Below are 21,029 nucleotides of genomic sequence, written 5' to 3' on the forward strand. Positions count from 1 at the left end.
GTATCAATAGTATTGGGTCTACTCAGTTCCTGTCCACTTAGCAATATACACATGTTTTTTGCCTCAACTTTTGAAAATATTACATGTTAACAAAAAACGCGATACAAAATCTGTAAATACTAGTTTGCTGGATTTTAAAAACTAGAGATTCAAAATTCAGTATCTGTATCAACTGCAAAGAAAACTCAATATGAGCTGCTTTCCAAAGGCCATGAGGAAAAAAGGAAAAAAAAAACACGGGAAAAAACAAAGGAGTAATAAACAGCATGTAAATTAGAGTACAATTTGTTAATTAGAAGCTTTTCTGAAATGAAATATATAAATGAATTACAGGAACACAAAATCTGTCTTCTTAAGAAATGTGATGTCTAAAAAGAAAGGACACTGAAAAAGTATTAATTTAATATAGTCTGTATTAAACAGATACAGGAAAAAAATCTGTTTCCTGATCTGTACTTTAGAGCATCTTAATTTTTTGACTGCATACAATCTTTTCTAAGAAATTAACAAGAAAAAAAAGGATACAAAATGAAAATTGAAATAACCAAATTGATTTTTAATTAGCTGGTATCTTAAAAACATATCAATGATCAAACTACCAGCTGTTTCATAGTCAGAATCATATGCAAGTTTTGGTGTGCAGATAATTATTTCCAAAAATACAGAAGAAAAGAATTTGCAAGCTGTCATTCACACAAAGATGATTGTGTCCCATTCATATTTAACTAAGAAAGGGAAATGAATTGGAAGGACGTTACTTTATAACAATTCTCACATTATCTATGTGATGTAATGTTTAATTAGCTCTTTTTTATTTTAGAAGTACTTTGACATGACTACTGACACCCCAAAATGAAGCAAATGTTTAAATAAACTTTTATTCAGAATCACCCAGAAGTATAAGATTATTTTTAGATTGTAAACGCAGTGTCTTGAAATGGATTCATTTCTAGATTTGAGATTAAAAGTAGCTATAAAACATGCACAGAAAATAATCAGTTTTAAAATCTGAACTTGCAGATACACAGTACCCCTCCTTTTCTGATACCCATTTTAAAATATCTACAAATCTGCTGCACTTTGATTGTTCAGTCTGCAACTATCTGCATTAAAAATGCACCAACACTTGAAAATAATTCAATTTTACTTTCTTTGACAACTTCTAACATTTCCACATTATCCACATACTGGAACAAACTTTGATGTCCGTGAGAAATCTGAAAAGAATCAAGAATCTATGCAAACAGCAGATATGTGCCATCTACATTTTCTGCAAAAAAGGAAAAAAAAAAAAAAGAAGAAAAAAAAAGAAACCCAAACAGATGGAATGAGCTTACAAATTTAGAATTACATTCTACATGTGCTTATGAGACATTTATTAAAGGCCTGTAGCATTATGCTCCCTGGATTCTGCCTGTACTGAGTCACACAATTCAGTCTTTGTCTATAAAATTCAAAATAGACTGGTGATGCCAAAATAATGCTGCCTCTAAAAAGGTTTTGTTTTTTGTTTTTTGTTTTTTTTTGGTATGATTTTTACTCACCTTTTCATAAGCCAGTAAAACATCCTTCACAGCTTCACCCTCCAGATTCAACTTTTCTTCCAGCAGAGGGCTGTGTTTCTTCATGAAGTCTACGTCCTCCTGAATCCTTCTGCTGACTGCTTCTATCTTAAGTATCTGGTTTTGTACCTGTCGCAGCTGACGGCTTTTGCAATCGAAATGCCATTGTAGCTCTAAGGTATCTCGAGCGCATGTTTCATATTCTGTTAAAGAGATAATTAGCATAACAAAATGTGTATTTGAGTGACACCGTGAATGCTTAGTGAGATTAGGAAATGCACAGTTACAATGCTGAGTATAAGACTTGCAAAATTTTGCTGTAAACTACTGTAAAGGCCAAAAGAGGATACTGGTTACAAAAGACATCACCAAATAGTACATTAGCAGTGGAACTTTCTGAAACTCAATAATCTAACTACATCATTCTCAGAGTAAATTCTCAGAGTGAGTGGTGGCTTTGTTTTTATGAAGGAAATTAAAACACTTAGCCTTAAGGCACATCTTGAGAGGCTGCTAACACACAAAAAAAGCTGTACTAAACTTGCCAGTCACCAGCAATGGACGGATGCGGATGCAGAGGAAGAACAAGGCAAGTATATATCCCAGATCCCCTTAAAATGACAACTGTTTTCAGTTCAGGAACACTTTCTGAACTAAATGGGGCTTCAAAAAATCTAGACTACAGATAAATATTCAAAGCCATCAAGAAGAACATATTCATGCTGCCATACAGAAATGTGTCAGTCTTAATTCACTTCATTGCATTTACTTCTCCTACACTGGTATAAATTTCCTGAGGGCCCTTACAAGAAAATATGTAACTAGATCATTGGTTGCTGAATGACAGCACATATTTCATCTTGCTCAGAAAGAAAACCTTATTACAGATCGTGTCCTAACAGTACCGCAGCAGCTGATGTTTAACAGTGAAAAAGATTATCAATTAAGAGAAAAAAAAAAATCTAAACAGGAGTAAACTCTTGCTATAAATCTGAGAGAGAAAAGTATGTTTTACCAAGAAGAAAAGGCTTTCTAGTTCTGAGAAGTAGCTGTGGAATATCTGGCGCTATTCCTTAACAGTTGATACATTTTGCTGTGTTAACAAGACATAAATCACAAATTTATAAATGTATTATTTCATTGCCACTAAAAGTTGTAGAGACATTATATGAGTAAGTGGGTTTTCTATATCATACTAAGCGATGCCTAACAGTAAAAAAAAAGTGTTTTACACTGAATTTTTATTATATTTCAGAAGAGGTCAGTTCTGAAGATGGGCTGTGTTCCTGCAATTACCTCAACGTCCTACAGGACGTAAAGGCAGCAAGAGTCAGCAATAATGGAAATCAAGGGAAGTCTGAAGAAATAACAGAATTCCGTGCCTACACAGAATGGGTCATGCAAACTCTTAATTAAGAATCTCCTGGGTTTGTATTATTTAGATTAGGGATAATTATAACATCCCTGGGGGTCTTTTCTCTTTATCCTCAATTCTGTTTTAGCATAATTTTTTGTTTTACAGATAATACTGTAAATTATTATAAACCTGAAAATGACAAATTTATTCCAAGGACACAACATCACACTGCCACAGCCTACTGATAAATCAAGGGAGGAGAGTTGGTTAATCTCTACAACCCAACTTCTGCTTTTTTATTGCTGTTTTTTTTTTTTTTTTAAATAAATATTGTATCACTGTATCACTGCATAACTAACAGCATTTAAAAATCATTATTCTACTATTCCAAACTTTTGATATTCATAGAGGATGCAAAACAGTAAAGCAAATATATTGGGTCCCCCCAAAATATTTTTATTCTTTATTTTTTGCATCTTGCATTACTGCTGTTGACTTGGAATGTAATAGCTCTGCAGCTCATATTACTGTGCTGCAGAACAAAGCCGTATTATTAACCTTCTTACAGCTTTTTTGCTTTGGAAAATTTGACCTTTCAGTTGCCAGAGGATTTTCTTCTGAAAGCAGTTTCTAACCTCCCTGTGAATTAATTTTAATTTTGATCCTTTATTCAACCTCTCCCTTTGTTTTCAGAACATTATAAACTGCCCTTCAGAGACTCCTGTTTTAAAAACAAATAAGCAAACAAACAAAAATCTGTAACAATCTTTGCAAATCAGTAACGTATTCACAGCAATTTCTTGTTTCCAATTCAAGTTAGGCATTGGCTAAGATAAAAATATAAATTAATTAGCCAATAAATATAAAATAAAAAGTTATTCTCATATATTCTCAGGAATGTGCCCATCTTCACATTTTGTCTTTCCAAGGAAAGAAAAAAAAAAAGTATTTTGAACTAAAAACATATCCTACATATCCTGGAGCACAAGAAACTTGTCAAACTCTCAGGCTGATGAGCATCAAAAATATGTACCACAGTACTGACTGTGATTTCACAACCCGGAACTCACTATTACAAATTATGTCGCTTCTTTTCATCTTAATGTTTGTCTCTCTTTTGGCATCCAATATAATTCTAAAAAACAGTAAAATTATAGACAAACCACTATTATGCTTTGCAAATCAGTGTCTGGGAATATTAACTGACTTCCCACCATCTCTAATTTTAGTTCAAGATCACAGTAACAAACAGATGTAATGGGATATCATGATGGTTCTGAGCCTGTATTTTTCCTCTTCTACAACATACCAAAACAAGTCTGTAAAACGTGGTCAAAAACACAACTGAGAAGATCCAACTGGTGTTCTCTGAGGCCTTTTTCTTGGAATAGCTATAAATACTGCTCTGCTGCTCTCAGTCTAAGAAAAATATTGCAGACCGCAAGGAGATGACATTCCAGAGCTGTGATGGCTACCAATTATATGAAAGCTATTTAAGTGAAGACACATTGACCACTGCATCTCTGACTTCAAGAACCTAGATTTCTTTAGAACTTAACTGTTTTCCTTATGAAAAAATGGATAATTTGCCAGCCTCCAAATCAGCACTAATACAGAAAGAGTCTTGCTTCCTGTATTTTAGGGTACTGATTATTGTTTGCTGCTGTGATATATTTTGTTAGTCATCTGGATAAAAAATAATAAACTACCCCCACAGAAGCTACTGGATATCATGGAGCACTTCTGTGAAAAGGAACTGAAGATTTATAGATGCTGACTGAGAGACTTCAGAGAGCCATGCAGTATCTTCATATAATGTGATGTGTTGCAAACATAAGAAACTGAGAAAAAGGCCTTATAATCAAAACCAAAGATACTTGCAAGACCAGTTTGGCAGCCACCAAGACACTCATTACTCACTGACAATAAACATGCATGGTATCTTGAAATATCATGATGCCACACTGTACAAAAAGCCTACAAGTTTGATGTTGTTCTTGCTTATTCCCTGGCTATAGAAATAAAATTCGGGGGAAAAAAAAAGTTGAAAAAATAGGTTCACTAACCATGACGACATTTATACTCTTCTCATGCAAAAGTCAAGTATTTCATGGCTATAGTACTATAACACTACTCAGGAATACTACATAGATTAAAAAAACCCATGTGTCTGTCAATGTTTGCCACTCTCTGTTGACACTGAAGAGCTTGAATCATACAAGCAAAAAAAGCATTCCCTGATTTCAAGCAGTTATTGCATCACAATTAACATATCCTCAGATTTCAGTGCAGAAAAGTGAATTCTGAAAGGAAAAGTAACTGCCACTATGGAATCTGTTCTTCGATACAGCCAGTCAGCCAGTTGTCTTTCCTTTACGTCTGCTGGCTGCTTTATTATCAGTGTATCTGTTATTAAAAGATTCTTCTAAATGAAGTAGAAAACTATTTATTCTGGATTCTGCATTAAATTAACTCTTGTCATCTTCAAAACTTCATTCTTCTCTCTTAGAAAACCCCTTCACTATGACAAAATTAAGCATGTCCTCTAGTTTTTATTTTGTTTAAATCATCAAATCACACAAACCAGAGTTTGGTGCTTGTGACCACACAGGTCTGAAGCTCTAAGTGACAGGGCAAAAGCACAGTTATTTTTCACAGAAGTTGTTCTGTGGTTTGAAAGACAATTTACTTTCTCCTGCCTGTCTATTTTGGAGTATCATTTAGTTAAGTTTCTTCCTAGTCTTTCAAAGCTCCCCTCAATAATCAGTCTCATTAGAATTCATTAAAATTCGTAATCAAGGCTCTGGTAGCCTGCACTGTTAATTATATGCTATTTGTTGTCATGTTTTGTTTCTTTAAACATCAAGATGAAAGGCATTTGTTTCTCTTAACATCTTATACGGTGACGAATATCTTGTTAGACAAAACATACAGTGAAAAAACATGCTTTGGGTGTATTTTAACTGATTCCTAACTATGGAATAGTCCAGAAAATGCTTCTTTATTTCTAAAAGGTTTAATTATTCAGGAACTGCAGTTCCAGTAAGGACTTTCAAAATTATTAAAATTACTTTTATTTTTTCTACAAACCCTCATGTGATTCGATAAAAAAAGCCCAGTAAGATTCTTAAGAATAATTTGATATGCATTCATCTCCTACACAGTAATGCTACTAAAGAAAAAAAAAAATTGTTCTATGTGATCAGGGTATGTACTTAAAATGAGTAATAAATATGACCAAAGAACAGAAGTCACAGTATGTAGAAAAAAAAAACAGAAAAGGTAGAAAGACAAGTGAATAAATTTCAAGGGCAAAGAATGGCATGGTAACCTTAAAATGAATAGATGATCCCAGCTAAAAATAGGTGATTTTAAGACTGCCGTCAGCATTTTACAGTATTAAGAATACAAACATAAAAAAGCTGTAATAGTTAATTGAGAATTTGGCAATCCACCCTGATCTGGGGCTGTCAACGAATATGAGTGATATGTGACATACTACACGCTAACAGACAAGGCTAATACATGCATGCTTATAGTTTTCCTCTAGTTGCATGTTTTCCCACAGGCATCAGATTTTCAGTCTAGGTTCAGATGATACCTACTTCCCATTATGATCTGCAAGTCAGAAGACAAATAGCAAACAGCTGCAAAGTATATGCTTTTTTTTTCTTCTTTTCTTTTTAAATTTTACTGTGTAGATGCCAGCTAATCACAGAAGGTAACAGTAAATGTCCTTAGAATCTGGGATTTTGAGGAATTCTATCAATAGTTACAGCCAACAATTCATTCAAATACTTCAATCAAGTTTATCACATTTTATTTTATTAAAATTGATGGTTTATTCTACAGTTTAGCACAATTGCATGATTTTATAGTTCTGTTCAAATTTCTCATTCCCTGCCCTAACAAAAGTATCTCTCATCATCTTTAAGTGTATTGCCTACTTTTGAGCTATTTCTCAAACAATGCTAAACTATTACATAGTTTAGAACTATGTAATATAGTGTGTTCTGTGTTGGTTTTTTTTTTTTTTCCCCATGGATATATATTTAAGCATACCAAATTCAAAGGAGTAAATACTGCAGTTCTGTTACAGTAAACACAACTATCTCACAGTGTAATTATTTTCCTTGGTAATGAACCAACTGGAAATAACAAATACTCTTAGCTTCAATAGTGATACCTTTTTGCACAGCAGCAGGGAAGTGCTGAAGCCTCCAAAGTGACATACTATCTATTTCCATGCCAAGCTTTTTCCTTCGCTGTCTCTCCTGCTCCAAAGCTTTTTCCGCCTCCATACGATCGGCCTCCAATCGCTTAATTAGCTTAGTAACTTCCAGTAGCAAAGCTGCTATTTCCTGCTTCAAGGTTAATGTCTTGCTGTCTTTAAAAATACATTAAAGATTATTTTTTTATGAAAGCTTAATCATAGGCTCTTTATTCCAGCTTCATTCTGAAGACAAAGTTGTCCTGTCTGTGTGTATCACAGTAAGCACAATTAGTTACAATGCTCTTTAATAATACATTATCATTATTTCTTATGATAGTTTAAACTTACACTCTACAGTCATCCTCAATATAAAGACAGCCTACTCACATGTATCAAGGCAAGCAAAAATTGGCTGCAAACAAAACCTGCACGTTTCCTCCAGTTTATTTCCAAAAACATACTAATAGAGATGGTACACAATTTTCATTTTTGTCTTCTTGCTTGTATAAGTAGTTACCCCAAGTTCTTCATTATATCTTTTTTTGGTGTTGTTAAGAATACTTATTTCATGTTCCCCAGGAAATATCAATGATTTCATTGAAGTCTTCAGAATTCTAAGAATATTCAGTGAAGTATCTCAACAGTAAATAACACTGGTTTTTATCAAGATACAAATAGGTTATCAACATTTTATTCTGCAAAATCTGGCAATCAAAAATACCCTAGCTTACTGTTTTTGGTAAAATATTTTTTGAGGTCATCATCCTTAACCTGATCTAAAAAAAAAAAAAAAAAAAAAAAAAGATTTGCATAACCTACTGAATTCAAGGCATTTCCAATTAAATTCTACAGTCAATGATCAATAACTCCCCAAATTATTTTGATTAAAAGCTGTAAGCATTGAAAATAAGGATAGCTACTTAAAATCTGGATTTTAGCTTTGCTGCCATCAACAAAAACTGTATTATACAATTCACTGTAGACAGGATCAACTCGAGTTAGCAGTACTGAAAAGACTGCACCGTGAATTGCACACAGACTCCTGAATACCGAAAACCATTCAAAAACATTTAATTCGAACAAAGATGCCAACTGTAAGAAACATAACTTTGTGTCAGGAGTGTATTTGTGAAAACCCTGCAACAGTGATGCAGCTACATGTGTTACTGAAATTAAATGAAAAAACAAAATAATTTGTTCTGCTGGCTTAAAATACAGTATAAATCTACATAGAAAAATGTAAATTACCATCTTGCAAATAGGATGATTTCATGGTACTTAATATAACATTTAAAATCCATGTGTCTTTCAGCTTGACAAATGATATACCGATAGATTTCAAAGGATGCACACATCATTTACATAAGATCTATCAAGCAGCCAGCAAACATTATTAAATGCAAAGCATATTTTAAATGAGGGCAAGTAACTATTTCCACTCAGACTGAATACTATATTGAGTACTATAAAGCATTTTACCTTCATGAGATACATTAGCATCTTGAAAATCCAAACTAGTTGATAATGATAACCAGGTATCTTCATTAGATTCAGCACTGACCTGTTCTGTTATCCTGTGGATAAAACCCACTGTCACTAAAAAATTTTTAGACTGAATTTAAAGTGGCACTGTTACATAAATATTACTTTCATTAAGTCAGAAGTGCCTTTCTTCAGTCTTGTATCTTAAATGCTGGGTTATATAGAATTACTGTTAAAAAAAAGAATGCAAGTCATTCAAAAGAATTTTTAATTGTGTAACTCCCATATAAATGATTTTCCTCATATTTATTTACAGAAATACAAAAAATAGACTCTTTAGCATCTTGTACCTACACAAACTAACTCTGTTCTTACACCCAAGGATTTGCCAAAGAAACCATTGAGGATAAGTTGTTATTCTGCCCAAGTTCTGAACTGAAAAAATCTATATACTCTATACTTTGCAGATTCTTCTCAGCAGCAGAAGCATTAAATGTCACCCTCAGATACAGATACATTGCCACTGCAGGTTAGAAGTAGTTTCAGTTTTATCAGCTTAAGGGATATAATCATTTCATGGTCAACAATGAAGAAAAACAATTGAAAATTTTTTAGAAACACAATAGCTTCATCAGTTTCCAGCAGAGAAGCTTTTGAAATCTTGGGAGATTCAAAAGCAGAAAAAAAGGAGGTTTTTGTTAAAATATGATCAGGATAAATCTAACCTGTAAGTGAGAGAGGGGAATAATTAATTCAAATAATTAAAGAAGAACAGAAACAAACCAGAAGTCTCAGATGACCTCAAAGAGGCTCATTAGCCTACTGGAGTTGAGAACGAGGTGATGAAGGATAACCACTCCCCATATATGCCCACATGTGCAGGTTAAAGAGTATATATAGGCCTGTCACATGCAGCTAAGACAAAATCTATAATCAAACTGGTACAGCACACATAGATGCATAACATGAAAGTACAGAGTTGAAAGCAATCCACAGAAATGTACTGATTCTGTAAACCAAAAAAAAAAAAAAAAGAAAAGAAAAGGAAAAAAAAAAAGAATTGATGCCTCTGATTGTTACATCTAAGATACTGGGAAGATTCCAGTAATGAAAAATAATAAGACATTTGATAAGAAAAATGGGACTTGGTAGTGGAAGAGATTTCAAATTAGATATAGAAGCAGAAGTTCAGTGAAGAGGAGTTGGATAAATAAGCAAACACAAAACGACTCAATAGGCATATCTGACACAAAAATACACAGAGAAATAAATGCTTTGTTGAGCAAAACAGCCAGGACAAGCTGAATGCATGAGATACATTCTCCTCTTCAAACTCGTCTTTTTAATCATTGTAATGAGAACTACATCATAAAGTGGTCCACATCACAAATAATTCAATTTAAAATTACACAGTCAGCTTTATTTTGGGTATCTTATAACTCAAAGCAATGAGAACTAGAACTTAAAATGAGAATACTAAGCCATATTTAAAGTATCTCAGATGAGGCACAATTTCAGAAGTATCAATAACTGAACTACACTTCACAGCAAAAGTTATCATTTAGGTGGATCCTAAGATCCCCTTGAATCTTTGAATATTAAACACAGAATAGGGAAGATATAGTACTGCATGAACACTTTTGGTCTCCTGACATAAATAGTTCCTGCAGACATTGTGAATGCTTATTTTAGCTGTGTTCTGCACAATAGTAGAACTTGGTAAACAGTAAGTTCACAGAGAAGGCATTACAGTCACATTCATTTTTCATCAAAAGTTTACTTGACATTAAAACAAATACAACAGTTTGTATGATTTTGTATGCATAATTCTTACCATGGCTTTTTCTCCTCCTTAAACACATGGTCATACTGCAAAATAAAAGACAAATTTCATTACACATCTCAGATGATACATAATTTTCTGTTACCTACTAAAAAGGCTACTGAACTTTGTATTGTAGAAGGATCTAATCAGAGTGCATACAGATCTATGGTTCTTAATATTTTAAAATAATTACGAAGCTTTTGAATTCTGAAAACCTGTGTAAGGATCTCCAAAAGGTTGGTAATGAAACCCATTCTTTGTACATACATGCTAAATATTAATCAGTTTTGTAATGCTTTTTAAAATCTTTTTAGATTGTTAATTATATTGCCACACTTAATCTCTATAATTAAATCTCAAAACTACTGGACAGTTTCTGCCTGAACTTTCTATGCTTTTCCTTCATTAGTCTTCTGTCCAGAACAGTAAATTAAAAGCTGCCAGGCAAATTTTTTGGACCCAGAAACTTTATCAACTGCATCATAAGATTGTAACAAAAACTCATTGCACATACCCAAATCATGCCCAGTTTTCAAACAGTTCAGGAATTGGAATGAATGATAAAGCAGCCTCCGAAGCCCTGCATGTACTCTATCTTGTATTTGTAGGAGTATATCCATTTCAGTATATAAGCCTAATTTTGATTTTTAAAAGTATTTATGGACTATACACACTACATAAACCCTTTGTCTGTTCTCATCTTAAATCACAGTTATAACAACATCACTGCCTAGAGGCTGCAAATTATTTTTGATCTCTGCATGTTACACTGTCATGGTTTTATGATTTTTGGTTTTTGGTATTCCACATCATAACATCATGTAGTGCACTGGGAGTTAAGGTGTTAATGCTCCAGTTCTGGATTCCTGTCTGGAAGAGAAAAAGAACTACACACCCCAAGGGGCTTTGCGGCCAGAGCGGAGATATAACCCTGGCAAGGTCATCTGACCTCCCCTTCTTCATCAGGCTCTCCTCCCTGCTGCTCAACCAGACTGTGCATCTCATCTCATCTCAGTGTTATGATGAGGCCTATCCACTTTTCGGACACTCTCTCGTATTATATTTGATTTATAAGCTTCAATTCTAATTATATTGTGTGTTATCATGCATTCTGATACTATACTTAGTAAATTAGTTTGTTTCTCCTCAGATTGTTGCTGCTGTTTTTAATTATTTTGGGGTCCCCTGTTTCCCTTTTCCAGAGGCGTGGATTTTGTGAAATCCCTCTGCCCTGCTAGCCACAGAACTGGGCAAAACCAGCCCATAAACCGTTGACATGCACAAAATTAGAACTGGAAAATACACAAGCGACTGCATATACATTAAAATGAATGAATATCTGGACAGATCAGTGTTTCTTCATTTAATTCATGTATATTAATAACAACATTACCACAAATAATTTCACTATTCTCACACTATTGTAACTAAAAGTGAATGAGGCAATACAAATTTCCTATCTGTGTCTATATTGTATATCAAGATATTCTTATAGCTTATCCAATTTGGATTCCTCCAGTACCTATTCTGTAGTTGCAGAAATCTCACTGCAAAACATTATTAATAAAGTAGAAGACTAAAGTGTGATAGTCCTTTTGATGTACCTCAGTGATTACAACACAGTCAATACTGGAGCTAAATTATTTAAATATAGCTTGTCTGCAATGGTAGCAATCAGATCTTACTGCAGTGTAGACATACACAAAACTTATTAAAAATTTGGAAAACACTCCAATGTGAATTATTTAAATAAAACTAACCATATTCTCAAGGAAGTTAATAAGAAGATTTTACTGTACTTTAAAAGAGAATGTATTGCACTCTTTCTTCATCTACCTACCCATTTTCAGCTTCCCTTTATTCTTGTTTCTATTCACAAAATCTATGTAGGCTATGAAAACATCATATATTGCTAGAAAAAGAACCATTACATTTTCAAATTCATGGCTCTCAATAAGAGAGAAGATTTAATCAAGGAATTGTTAAGTACTCTCTAGGAAAAAACAGTGCTTACTATAAAGGAGAGAAAATCACCATAGTAATCTTATTTTAAAATACACTTGATATAAAAAGTGCTCGGCCATTTTCAGCCATAAACGTACCTGTTGAAAATATTTTCCCATCTTTACTTCCAACTCTTGAATGTGATGAATGGCTTTATTAACACATGGTAATGGAGTATTTACAAAAGCACAGCTCCGTTGCCTTGGGGTGGTCCAGTCATCTACAGATACAATGAGAATACAGAATGTTGCCAAGCTTTACCTGTAGACTGATACCAGAGAGTTTCATACTTGAATTTGTCCCTTAATTTGAAACCTGATAAACCTTAGTCTTGACCACTGGTTAAGGGAATGCAACAGCTATTGCTATGCACACTTTATGAAGTAAAGGTTATTCCTTTTCAATATGAGAGGGATTAATGAATGCATGAAAAAATATGATGGAATAACATCAGAGAGATGAAATGTGATAAAAGGAGGTAGGTCAGAATTTCAGTTTTCTATAATTAATTTTATATAATTAATCCCAAATGAATTGAGTTTGATGACTTTAGGTTAATCCTCAGTGAAGATTTTGTCCAAAGAGAAAAAATAATATCAAAACCCCAAAAAGCAAGGCTGGCAGCTACTGAAGAAAAGCCTAAAGACAAACAGAAGAGGTCTTACAGCCCAAAGAGGCAAGCTTAGCAAACTCCTGTGCATATGATACTTAATGCCAATCAGCATTGGCTTCAATTATATGAAGGGATGAAGTTCCAGAAGGCTAGTTCTGGAGTTGGGAAATTCAAGCTATATGGCACATATGAACTGTTTCATAAGAACATACAGACTTCACAGCTACATGTTCTTTCAAGTGTGCTTGCCTTATAATGAGATAAATAAATTACACTCTGTCACACTACTGAATGTTATCTATTTAACTGATAAATAGAAGGGGAATCTGTCTGCAGGGATCACTAATGAAAGTCGTCACGAATCACCACAAGACAATGAAACCTAGTAGCAGAGCAACTAGAAAGTGTGATCAGTTGTCCTACAAACATGGAACATTAACCTAATTATGTTCAGGACAACACAGTGCTTTAATGTGTGTTGGATTGGAGATTTACCAAAAATAACATTTATAGAAATTACTCAGTAAAATAGATATATTAGCAGACAACCTTCATACAGTTTGTAGGTGGCTGTTTTGTGTTGTTTATTTTATTTTATTTTTTTAAGAATAATCTCTCAGTGTCTTAATTAAAATAGTCAGACTAGAAGATCAGAAGGCTGTGGGTTACATAAGTTACTTCTGACCTTACTTTATGGTAAACAGCTTTATTGGAATGGAAAAGACTGTTTGCAAAATTTTGCTGGAAAAACAGAGCCCACTAAAATGGGTATCAAAAACAGGATCTGTCAGGGGGAAGTTCTTTACAGAGAGAGTGGTGAGGTGCTGGAACAGGCTGCCCAGAGAGGCTGTAGATGCCCCGTCCCTGGAGGTGTTCAGGACAGACTGAATGGGGTCCTGGGCAGCCTGGTCTAGTATTAAATGGGGAGGTTGGTGGCCTTGCATGTGGCAGAGGGGTTGGAGATTCATGATCCTTGAGGTCTCTTCCAACCCTGGCCATTCTGTGATTATGTGATCTTCCTCAGCCTGTTTCCAGAGCAACCTTCTCAGGATGCCTACACTGCACCGTCTGAACTAAATGTATATACACTTTGGATCTTTCTGTGCTCACAGAAGTTCACACTTCCAGACTAATATTACTTCAATTTCACTTAGTTGCTTCTGCTGCTACTTTTTTTAACAGTTTACCAAATGAATATTAATTTTGTTGTAAAAATTATTTAATGTCCTTGCCTCAATATGGCTAAGAATACCTCAATTAAAAAAAAAAATAAAATCAGAAACATCTGAACAGCATTAATAAAATAAGATTAATCTCTTACTTCCTTGATTTCATTGGCAAAAGCAAACAATGTCATAAATCTTCTGAGACATTTGTAAAAGCAAGTAATATATAGAACTCAGTGAGAAAATGGAATCGTTCACTAGATTTTCTTAAAATCTAAAAAAAAGTGTAAATGTCATGTGAAATACAGCTAATTTTGTTTTCTCTAGATAGAAAAACTGAACTGTGATTAGATGATTGAGTGACACCACTAAGTAAATGACTGACATTCAAAGTACACAAATGCATAATTGCTATGAAGAATTTTGAGTAGCGTAACAGATAAAAACCACAAAAGAGAACTAGCACTGCACACCATTAAAATAAAAATTGAAAATAATAATGTATATTTTAAATGTAAGCCTTTTATTCAGCTATTTGAAAACCATATAGTAGAAGATATATTGACATACCTTGGGGTGGCTCATCAGTGTCCTTAGGAGAATAGGAAAACAACTGTGTTTCAAGCATTATTGTGCAGTATTTTGCAGCCTAATGATTAGAAAAAACATTATATGTAGGTCACTCTGAAAATAATTCCTTCTATTTATTTCCTACAGATATAAAGAGCACAATAACACTATTTGACAGAGCAAAATCTCTACTAGAAAACACTATTTTTCAACATAGTCATCATCACTAGCTCTGCATTTTTACCAGAGGTGAACAAGAGCCTGAATGCCACGCTCATAAACATCTACACAAGCGGTGATGACCCACTATCAATGTCACCGCTGCTGAAAGACACCACCCACTGCCTCACTGTGCTCAGATCCACTGGTTGGTCTCCATAAACGTTCAGCAAGCATTGATGAATGGCTGCCATTTTTTCTGCATGGAGAAATTTAATGGCACACCTTTGCTTCCCACACACTTCCAGGTCGGCTGCCATTTTGTCAGATTGTTCGTCTGTTGCCATATGTCATACAGTGACAAAACACAATGGAGAACTGGTGGGAAGGTTCAACCACTACTGCCATACCTTCAACATCCACCTCTGACATTGTGTGCCAACGTCATAAAATAGAAGGCATTACTTTTGGAGCACGCCTCGTATTAATCTCTTTCTTATTCTTGTGAGGTCAAAGAGATCTGACAGTGGTAGGAACAATCTCTCTGCTCAAGCAAAAAACTAATTCAATTCAATTATTAGAAATAAGCATCTGAAATTCCATTACCAGAAGAATCATTCAAATATGTTTTAAAGATGATTACTACCAAAGCTCATGCTACTAAACATGTTAGTTATTTGATCCATCCCTTTACCCATAATTAAAATATCATGTACAATAGCACAATATTTTTTTGCAAAGATTACCAAAGCTTAAACCTAGCATTTTCCATTCTGTTGTATATGTCTAAATGAAATACAGTAAATATTGGTTACCATAGTAACCACAGAAGGGAAGAAATTTAGTTTTGGCATAATTGCTGCATATGTTCATACAAATCACATCTCCTATTCTGAGCATTAGAAATGTTGACACTTTTGAACTCCATTTTTAAAAAATAGGGTAATGAAGAAACAAAAAATGAGATCAAGTATTAACAGATATAATGCAAAATATTCTTGTTTAATTCATTCTCTTCTCTTTTACACTTAGAATATATTATTTTGCATTCTATTAAACCATGCAGTTAATTACTGCTTATCTTTTACTTAGTGATAATCATTTCTATTAACATTAAAATCAAAATACTATTTTATAATAAAAAATACATTAATGATCAAACATTCAGAAATTACTAAAGAAATTTCAGAAAAAAAACCAACAGCCTGTGACAAACTTATTTCCTTTCCAATTGCAATGAGGTTCACATTGAACAAGAATAAATTTTCCTGTATATTTGCTTTCAAGAAATAGTAGCAAAGGAAGGACTATTCTAGGCACGCTGGCACTCAGTCTTACAACAGCAACATTTTCTCAACAGCATTAAAGTATACATCCAGCAGGAACAAATTAAGTCAATTCAACCAGTGTGTGATTTAGCTACAAACTCCTCTATGCTTCCTTATCAGCTGTCAGAATGAATCAGAAGCATCTTAAAAGAAAAAAAAAAAATACATAAGGAAACCAACAAACAAATAAACAAAACCAAACAACACAAAAATACCAACAACCCTGTGGTTGCATGAAAGGTAGGACCATTGGACTTGCATGCTTTTAGTTCAACACTAGACTTATTCCATTATTTTCCTTTTCAAGCTTTGTCTGCTCAGTATCTTAGCTCTGAGTTAGCTGTTTCAGAATCACCTTACATTGTTCAAGTTCATTACCACTGATACCTTTTGTTTCAGTATTCAGAAATACAAACATCAGAATTTCAGAAAGAGTTTGGTAATGCAAAACAGAAAAATAAATAAGTCCTAAGTAAAAATATATATATATATAGACTTCATCTCAACTTCAATTCTTGGAAAGCTAAAGCATTTTCTTAAGGTGTTGAGCATTGCACAAGAATCCATCACTGTCAGCACTGCAAAAAAAAAAGACGCAAAGTCCAAAACTTTCTTTAGCACACGGTATTCTAACTTCAAGTATCAACATGTCACTGTTGGCTTACCTGGCTTCCCCAGACCTTCTGCTATCTACTGTGCACATGTACTAAGGTTAATGGGTCAAATCCTTAATGAATTTGTGGAAGTGATCCAGCCAAATTTTGAAGGATAACAGGCTTTCATAAAAAAGAGAAGATAAAAGAGGATTAGCCTGGAATAACATATGAATGAAAGACCATTTAACTATTTAGAAATGCTTGGTTTTTTAACACTTGATGAGCTCTCTGTTACTGCAAAGAGCAGAGAAAAGCTGCTGAAAACATTTTACAGCCCAAAAAAGGCAGCAGTTCCCATAACCATTAGAATCAATAAAGTCTGATTTTACACACATCCCCAAAGAAACCCAGTTCTTCCTGGTTCCTCCAAAGAATCTGACCAACACAGGTTCCTTAGCTATTCCCTCTGTTCATGTGCATGTGGTACAACAATTATATGTGGTACCAATTCTGTGATTCTGTGAACTGGTTTGGAGCTTTACAAATGTTGATTGGCTAACCAGAAAGACAGCAGATTAGCCAGCTGACTGCTACACTGCAGAATATGTAAAGAATTAATTTATAGCTTCTTTCTTATAGGGGAGGAAATAATTTGAGTCTTTCCTCCCCCTCTTTAGTTGCCAGTTTTCATGAAACTTGGAGGAACTCAACATCTCTGAGACTTTAGCCTATCAAATCTGGTTGAAATTTCATAGAATCGCAGAATCATTAAAGTTGAAAAAGACCTCTAAGATCTCCTAGTCCAACCATCAGCCCATCCCCACCATGCCCTCAGTGCCACATCCACATATTTTTAAACACCTCCAGGGGCAGTGAGTTCACCACTCCCTGGGCAGCCTGTTCCAATTCCTCACTGCTCTTTCTGAGAATTCTTCCCAATATCCAACCTGAATCTCATCAGCGCAATTTGAGGCCATTTCTTCTCATTCTATCTAGTTATGTAGGAAGAAAAGGCCAATCTCCTCTCTACAATCTCCTTTCAGGTATTTGTAATAATCTGACATTATGTTTGAAAAGCTTCTGGAGGACAAGCACTGACAGCGTACAGCGATGGCAAACTTGTTTCCTTAGATAAACCAAAAACAGCTCCTTAAGTGGAGGCTACCTGAAGTGACTGTAGTCATTTATTTTATAATCTTTCCATCAAAGATGGAAAATCCTTTTGTTTTAGAAAGATCTTAAACTTCACAATTTTAGGTAGAGGACAAAGAGAAAGAGACAACATTCTTCAGATGCCAAGATAAAAAAGACAAAAAAAAAAAAAAAAAAAAAAGACAAAAAAAAAGAAAGACAAAAAGAGACCAAAAAGAGACAAGCATGAGAATGCTGGCAATGCTGAAGTATAGTGGGTGAGAGGGAATTCACAGGAATGAAGGGCCTTTGCAAGGCAAAGCTGAAAAAATTATTATGAAGTATGGAAAGGTAATTATTGAAAAGTTCAGAACATAATGCAGAATAAATGACAAATCTAAAGGGAAAAGAAAAAGAGGATAGATGAGACACAGAACTAAAACTGGAATGGGACAACATAAGGACAAAATGACAGAGGATCTGTAAAGCGAAAAAAAGAAATTGTGTATTTAATTAAGCACTTACAAAATTCCACAACAGAACAGAAGGGGGTAAAACTAAGAAGAAACTTTATTTCTTTTTTGGAGCATAGTAGAATGTGAAGACAGATTTCATTTGCAAAATAATGCCTCAATTAACTGAAAGATCCAAGGCAGTTTCAACTAAATCCAAACCATTTCTAACAAATGTTGTTGAACCTGCTTTAAAATCTCTTAGTGACAGTTTTTATAAAGAATCTTTGCAAAGTTAAACCAAACTCAAACATCTTCACCATTAGTCAGCTTTCCTGAAGTATAATGTAATCTTGTCGTATCTTTATGGATACAGAAAATGATTCCTTTCATCTTGTAAAAAATTTTTTAACATTTGAGAAACTTTCTCTTCCCTGTTATTTGCTAAATAGATAAAATTATTCTAACTCCTCTACCTTTATATTTTTATTATTTTTCCGCTGCTTTCCTCCACATTTTTTCAGGTCCTTCCAGATGTGTCCTGAAGAGGATGTGGCTTTCCAGCTGATGCCTCAATGCTAAGAAGAATAGAAGTATTACACAATGCTTTTGGTTTCATATCCTGGCGTAACCCTTGGTTCTGTTACAACAATAGGATACTGGTTTTTGTGTTTCACACTATAAGCTATGGATTTTCTACTACCTTACCTAGCACTTTCTTCTCCTAAATATAAATAATGTGCACAGAACATAGTACTTCATACTTGTTTTTACTTATTTACACCCTATTCTCTGACTTCTCCAGACCATCTCAAATTGCAAATGATTCTGAACACTGAACAGTACTTGCACCTCTTCCCAGCAAGGCACTGTGTCCCAGTGGAGGCATGCGGCAAGCCCCTGCAGCTGCTCAGGTCACCTCCACTGTTCCTCAGTGCCATCAGTAAGATACGGTGTGCTCCTAGCCGGACAGTGCCATGCTGTTTTAAAAAATAAATCTTTAAAATTAAAAAAAAAAGAAGAAGAAGAAGAAATAAGCATTTAAAATGAGGCATCCATCTCGATTTGATTTTCCATCAAGTTGTATGTACTTTATTCTTTTATGTATAGGAGGAACTTGCAGCTAAGTGGTAATTTTACCTGCTATGTATATTAAATAAGTAGTTTAGTCGGAAAGATTAGGAAAAAAATGGGTTGAAAATTTGGCAGTCTCATGCAGTCTATTTAAAATTTAAGAAAAAGGAACATAACACACTGCTAAATGACATGAAATTGCATCTGTGCATTTTCTAGCGTAAGGAGATCTTGCCAAGCTCCAAACCAAGTGCTGAGTAACCATAAAAACATTCCTTTGTTCAGCTGGAGCAAGATGTGTTTCCTGGCACTGCTCAGATCTGAGCAGCTAATTAATTCTTGATGCTGCCTTATTTAAAAAATAAATTAATAGAAAATCTTGTTAAAAATAAAATAGAACATTATTTTTAATTATACATTTTCAGGTGGCTTTTTTATAAACATTCAAAAGGAAAGGCTAACATATACATTTCAGTATAGCTACATTAAGAGAACACTTCTGTTCCTGTTCTGCAAGACACCCTTAGAAGATGACAGCTCCAAGTCAAAGTTTTACATGACAAAAAAAAAAAACAGAAGACTGATAACTAAGGAATCAATAATACCCCCAAGCTGAGTGGAACTGCTGTTTTCTCAAGCTCATGCTTCCTTATTATCTACCTTCCAGAGTGACACATGCTGAATCATAAATCTTTTTACCCATGAAATGTGACCGTTAACTTTACTCATTGCTTGTGCTCTATGATTCAGTAATTAAACTTAAATTTTCAGACAAAGCTAAAAATACAGAGTAAAATGAATTAAATATTAAAAAAAAACACCTTAATGAGATTTTATTACATATTTGAACAAAAAGAATGTGAAAGAGGCTTTTTGGTTTTTTTTGCTAGAGTTATTCATTCTGTCTTTAAATTCCTTCTCTACCGTTATGTTCTCAAATACATAACAGTTCACAGAGTGTGCACGTATCAAAGTTCATGTAAATAACCTTTTTTTTTTTTTTGCTAGACAGAGCATTTAATTTCCTATCCACATGCACAGACTGGCATAATGCTTGTTGCCTTTCCTTAATGTGAGTGATGAACTATGCCAATAGAAAGTCCTTCCTTCTACGTGGGTGAAGCTAGCCCAGGACTAGGAGATTTACTGTAATGCACTATCTATCTTACCACAGTAAGTGGCACAAATGTTGTGTATCAAGTCCCTTGAGCTCAAACAGGAAGGTCTCAGCGATTCCACTTTTCTTAGGTTCTCATTGTTTCTTCCTTATGCTGTGAAGGTGAAAGATACAGGAAACCAGACTTTGCAATGCCAAATCAGAAAGATGGAACAGATAACCCGACTTCTTTGTCTTATGAAATTTTTATCACTTTACAAACAATGATCATTCTTAATCATTTAATATCTATTTCTACTCCAAACTCTCTTAACATTAAGCATAATCGTTCAGTATGCATCTTGAAAATATCAGGAAAAATAATTTCATTGTCATTTAAA

At 34.1% G+C, this 21,029-nt stretch overlaps 1 protein-coding gene across 16 annotated transcripts in view; it reads right to left on the minus strand.

Moving 5' to 3' along the window:
* Positions 1-21,029, minus strand: part of CCDC178 (coiled-coil domain containing 178) — a 182,321-nt gene that overhangs the window by 137,643 nt on the left and 23,649 nt on the right. For 14 of the 16 annotated variants that reach the window (XM_090137532.1, XM_090137520.1, XM_090137533.1 and 11 more), the window contains 10 exons: positions 20,702-20,803; positions 18,935-19,036; positions 16,945-17,055; positions 16,787-16,857; positions 14,793-14,871; positions 12,542-12,663; positions 10,449-10,483; positions 8,612-8,706; positions 7,106-7,306; positions 1,545-1,765 (listed from right to left, as the gene is read on the minus strand). In XM_090137532.1, coding sequence (XP_089993658.1) covers positions 1,545-1,765; positions 7,106-7,306; positions 8,612-8,706; positions 10,449-10,483; positions 12,542-12,663; positions 14,793-14,871; positions 16,787-16,846 — 813 coding nt within the window. In that variant the 5' untranslated portion in view covers positions 16,847-16,857; positions 16,945-17,055; positions 18,935-19,036; positions 20,702-20,803. The remainder of the gene's footprint in view (positions 1-1,544; positions 1,766-7,105; positions 7,307-8,611; positions 8,707-10,448; positions 10,484-12,541; positions 12,664-14,792; positions 14,872-16,786; positions 16,858-16,944; positions 17,056-18,934; positions 19,037-20,701; positions 20,804-21,029) is intronic. The other 2 variants (XM_090137525.1, XM_090137524.1) reach the window with 2 other exon arrangements.

This window comes from Phasianus colchicus, chromosome 3, assembly GCF_987193195.1.
Source record: "Phasianus colchicus chromosome 3, bPhaCol1.hap1.1, whole genome shotgun sequence".
Classification (NCBI taxonomy): Eukaryota; Metazoa; Chordata; class Aves; order Galliformes; family Phasianidae; genus Phasianus; species Phasianus colchicus.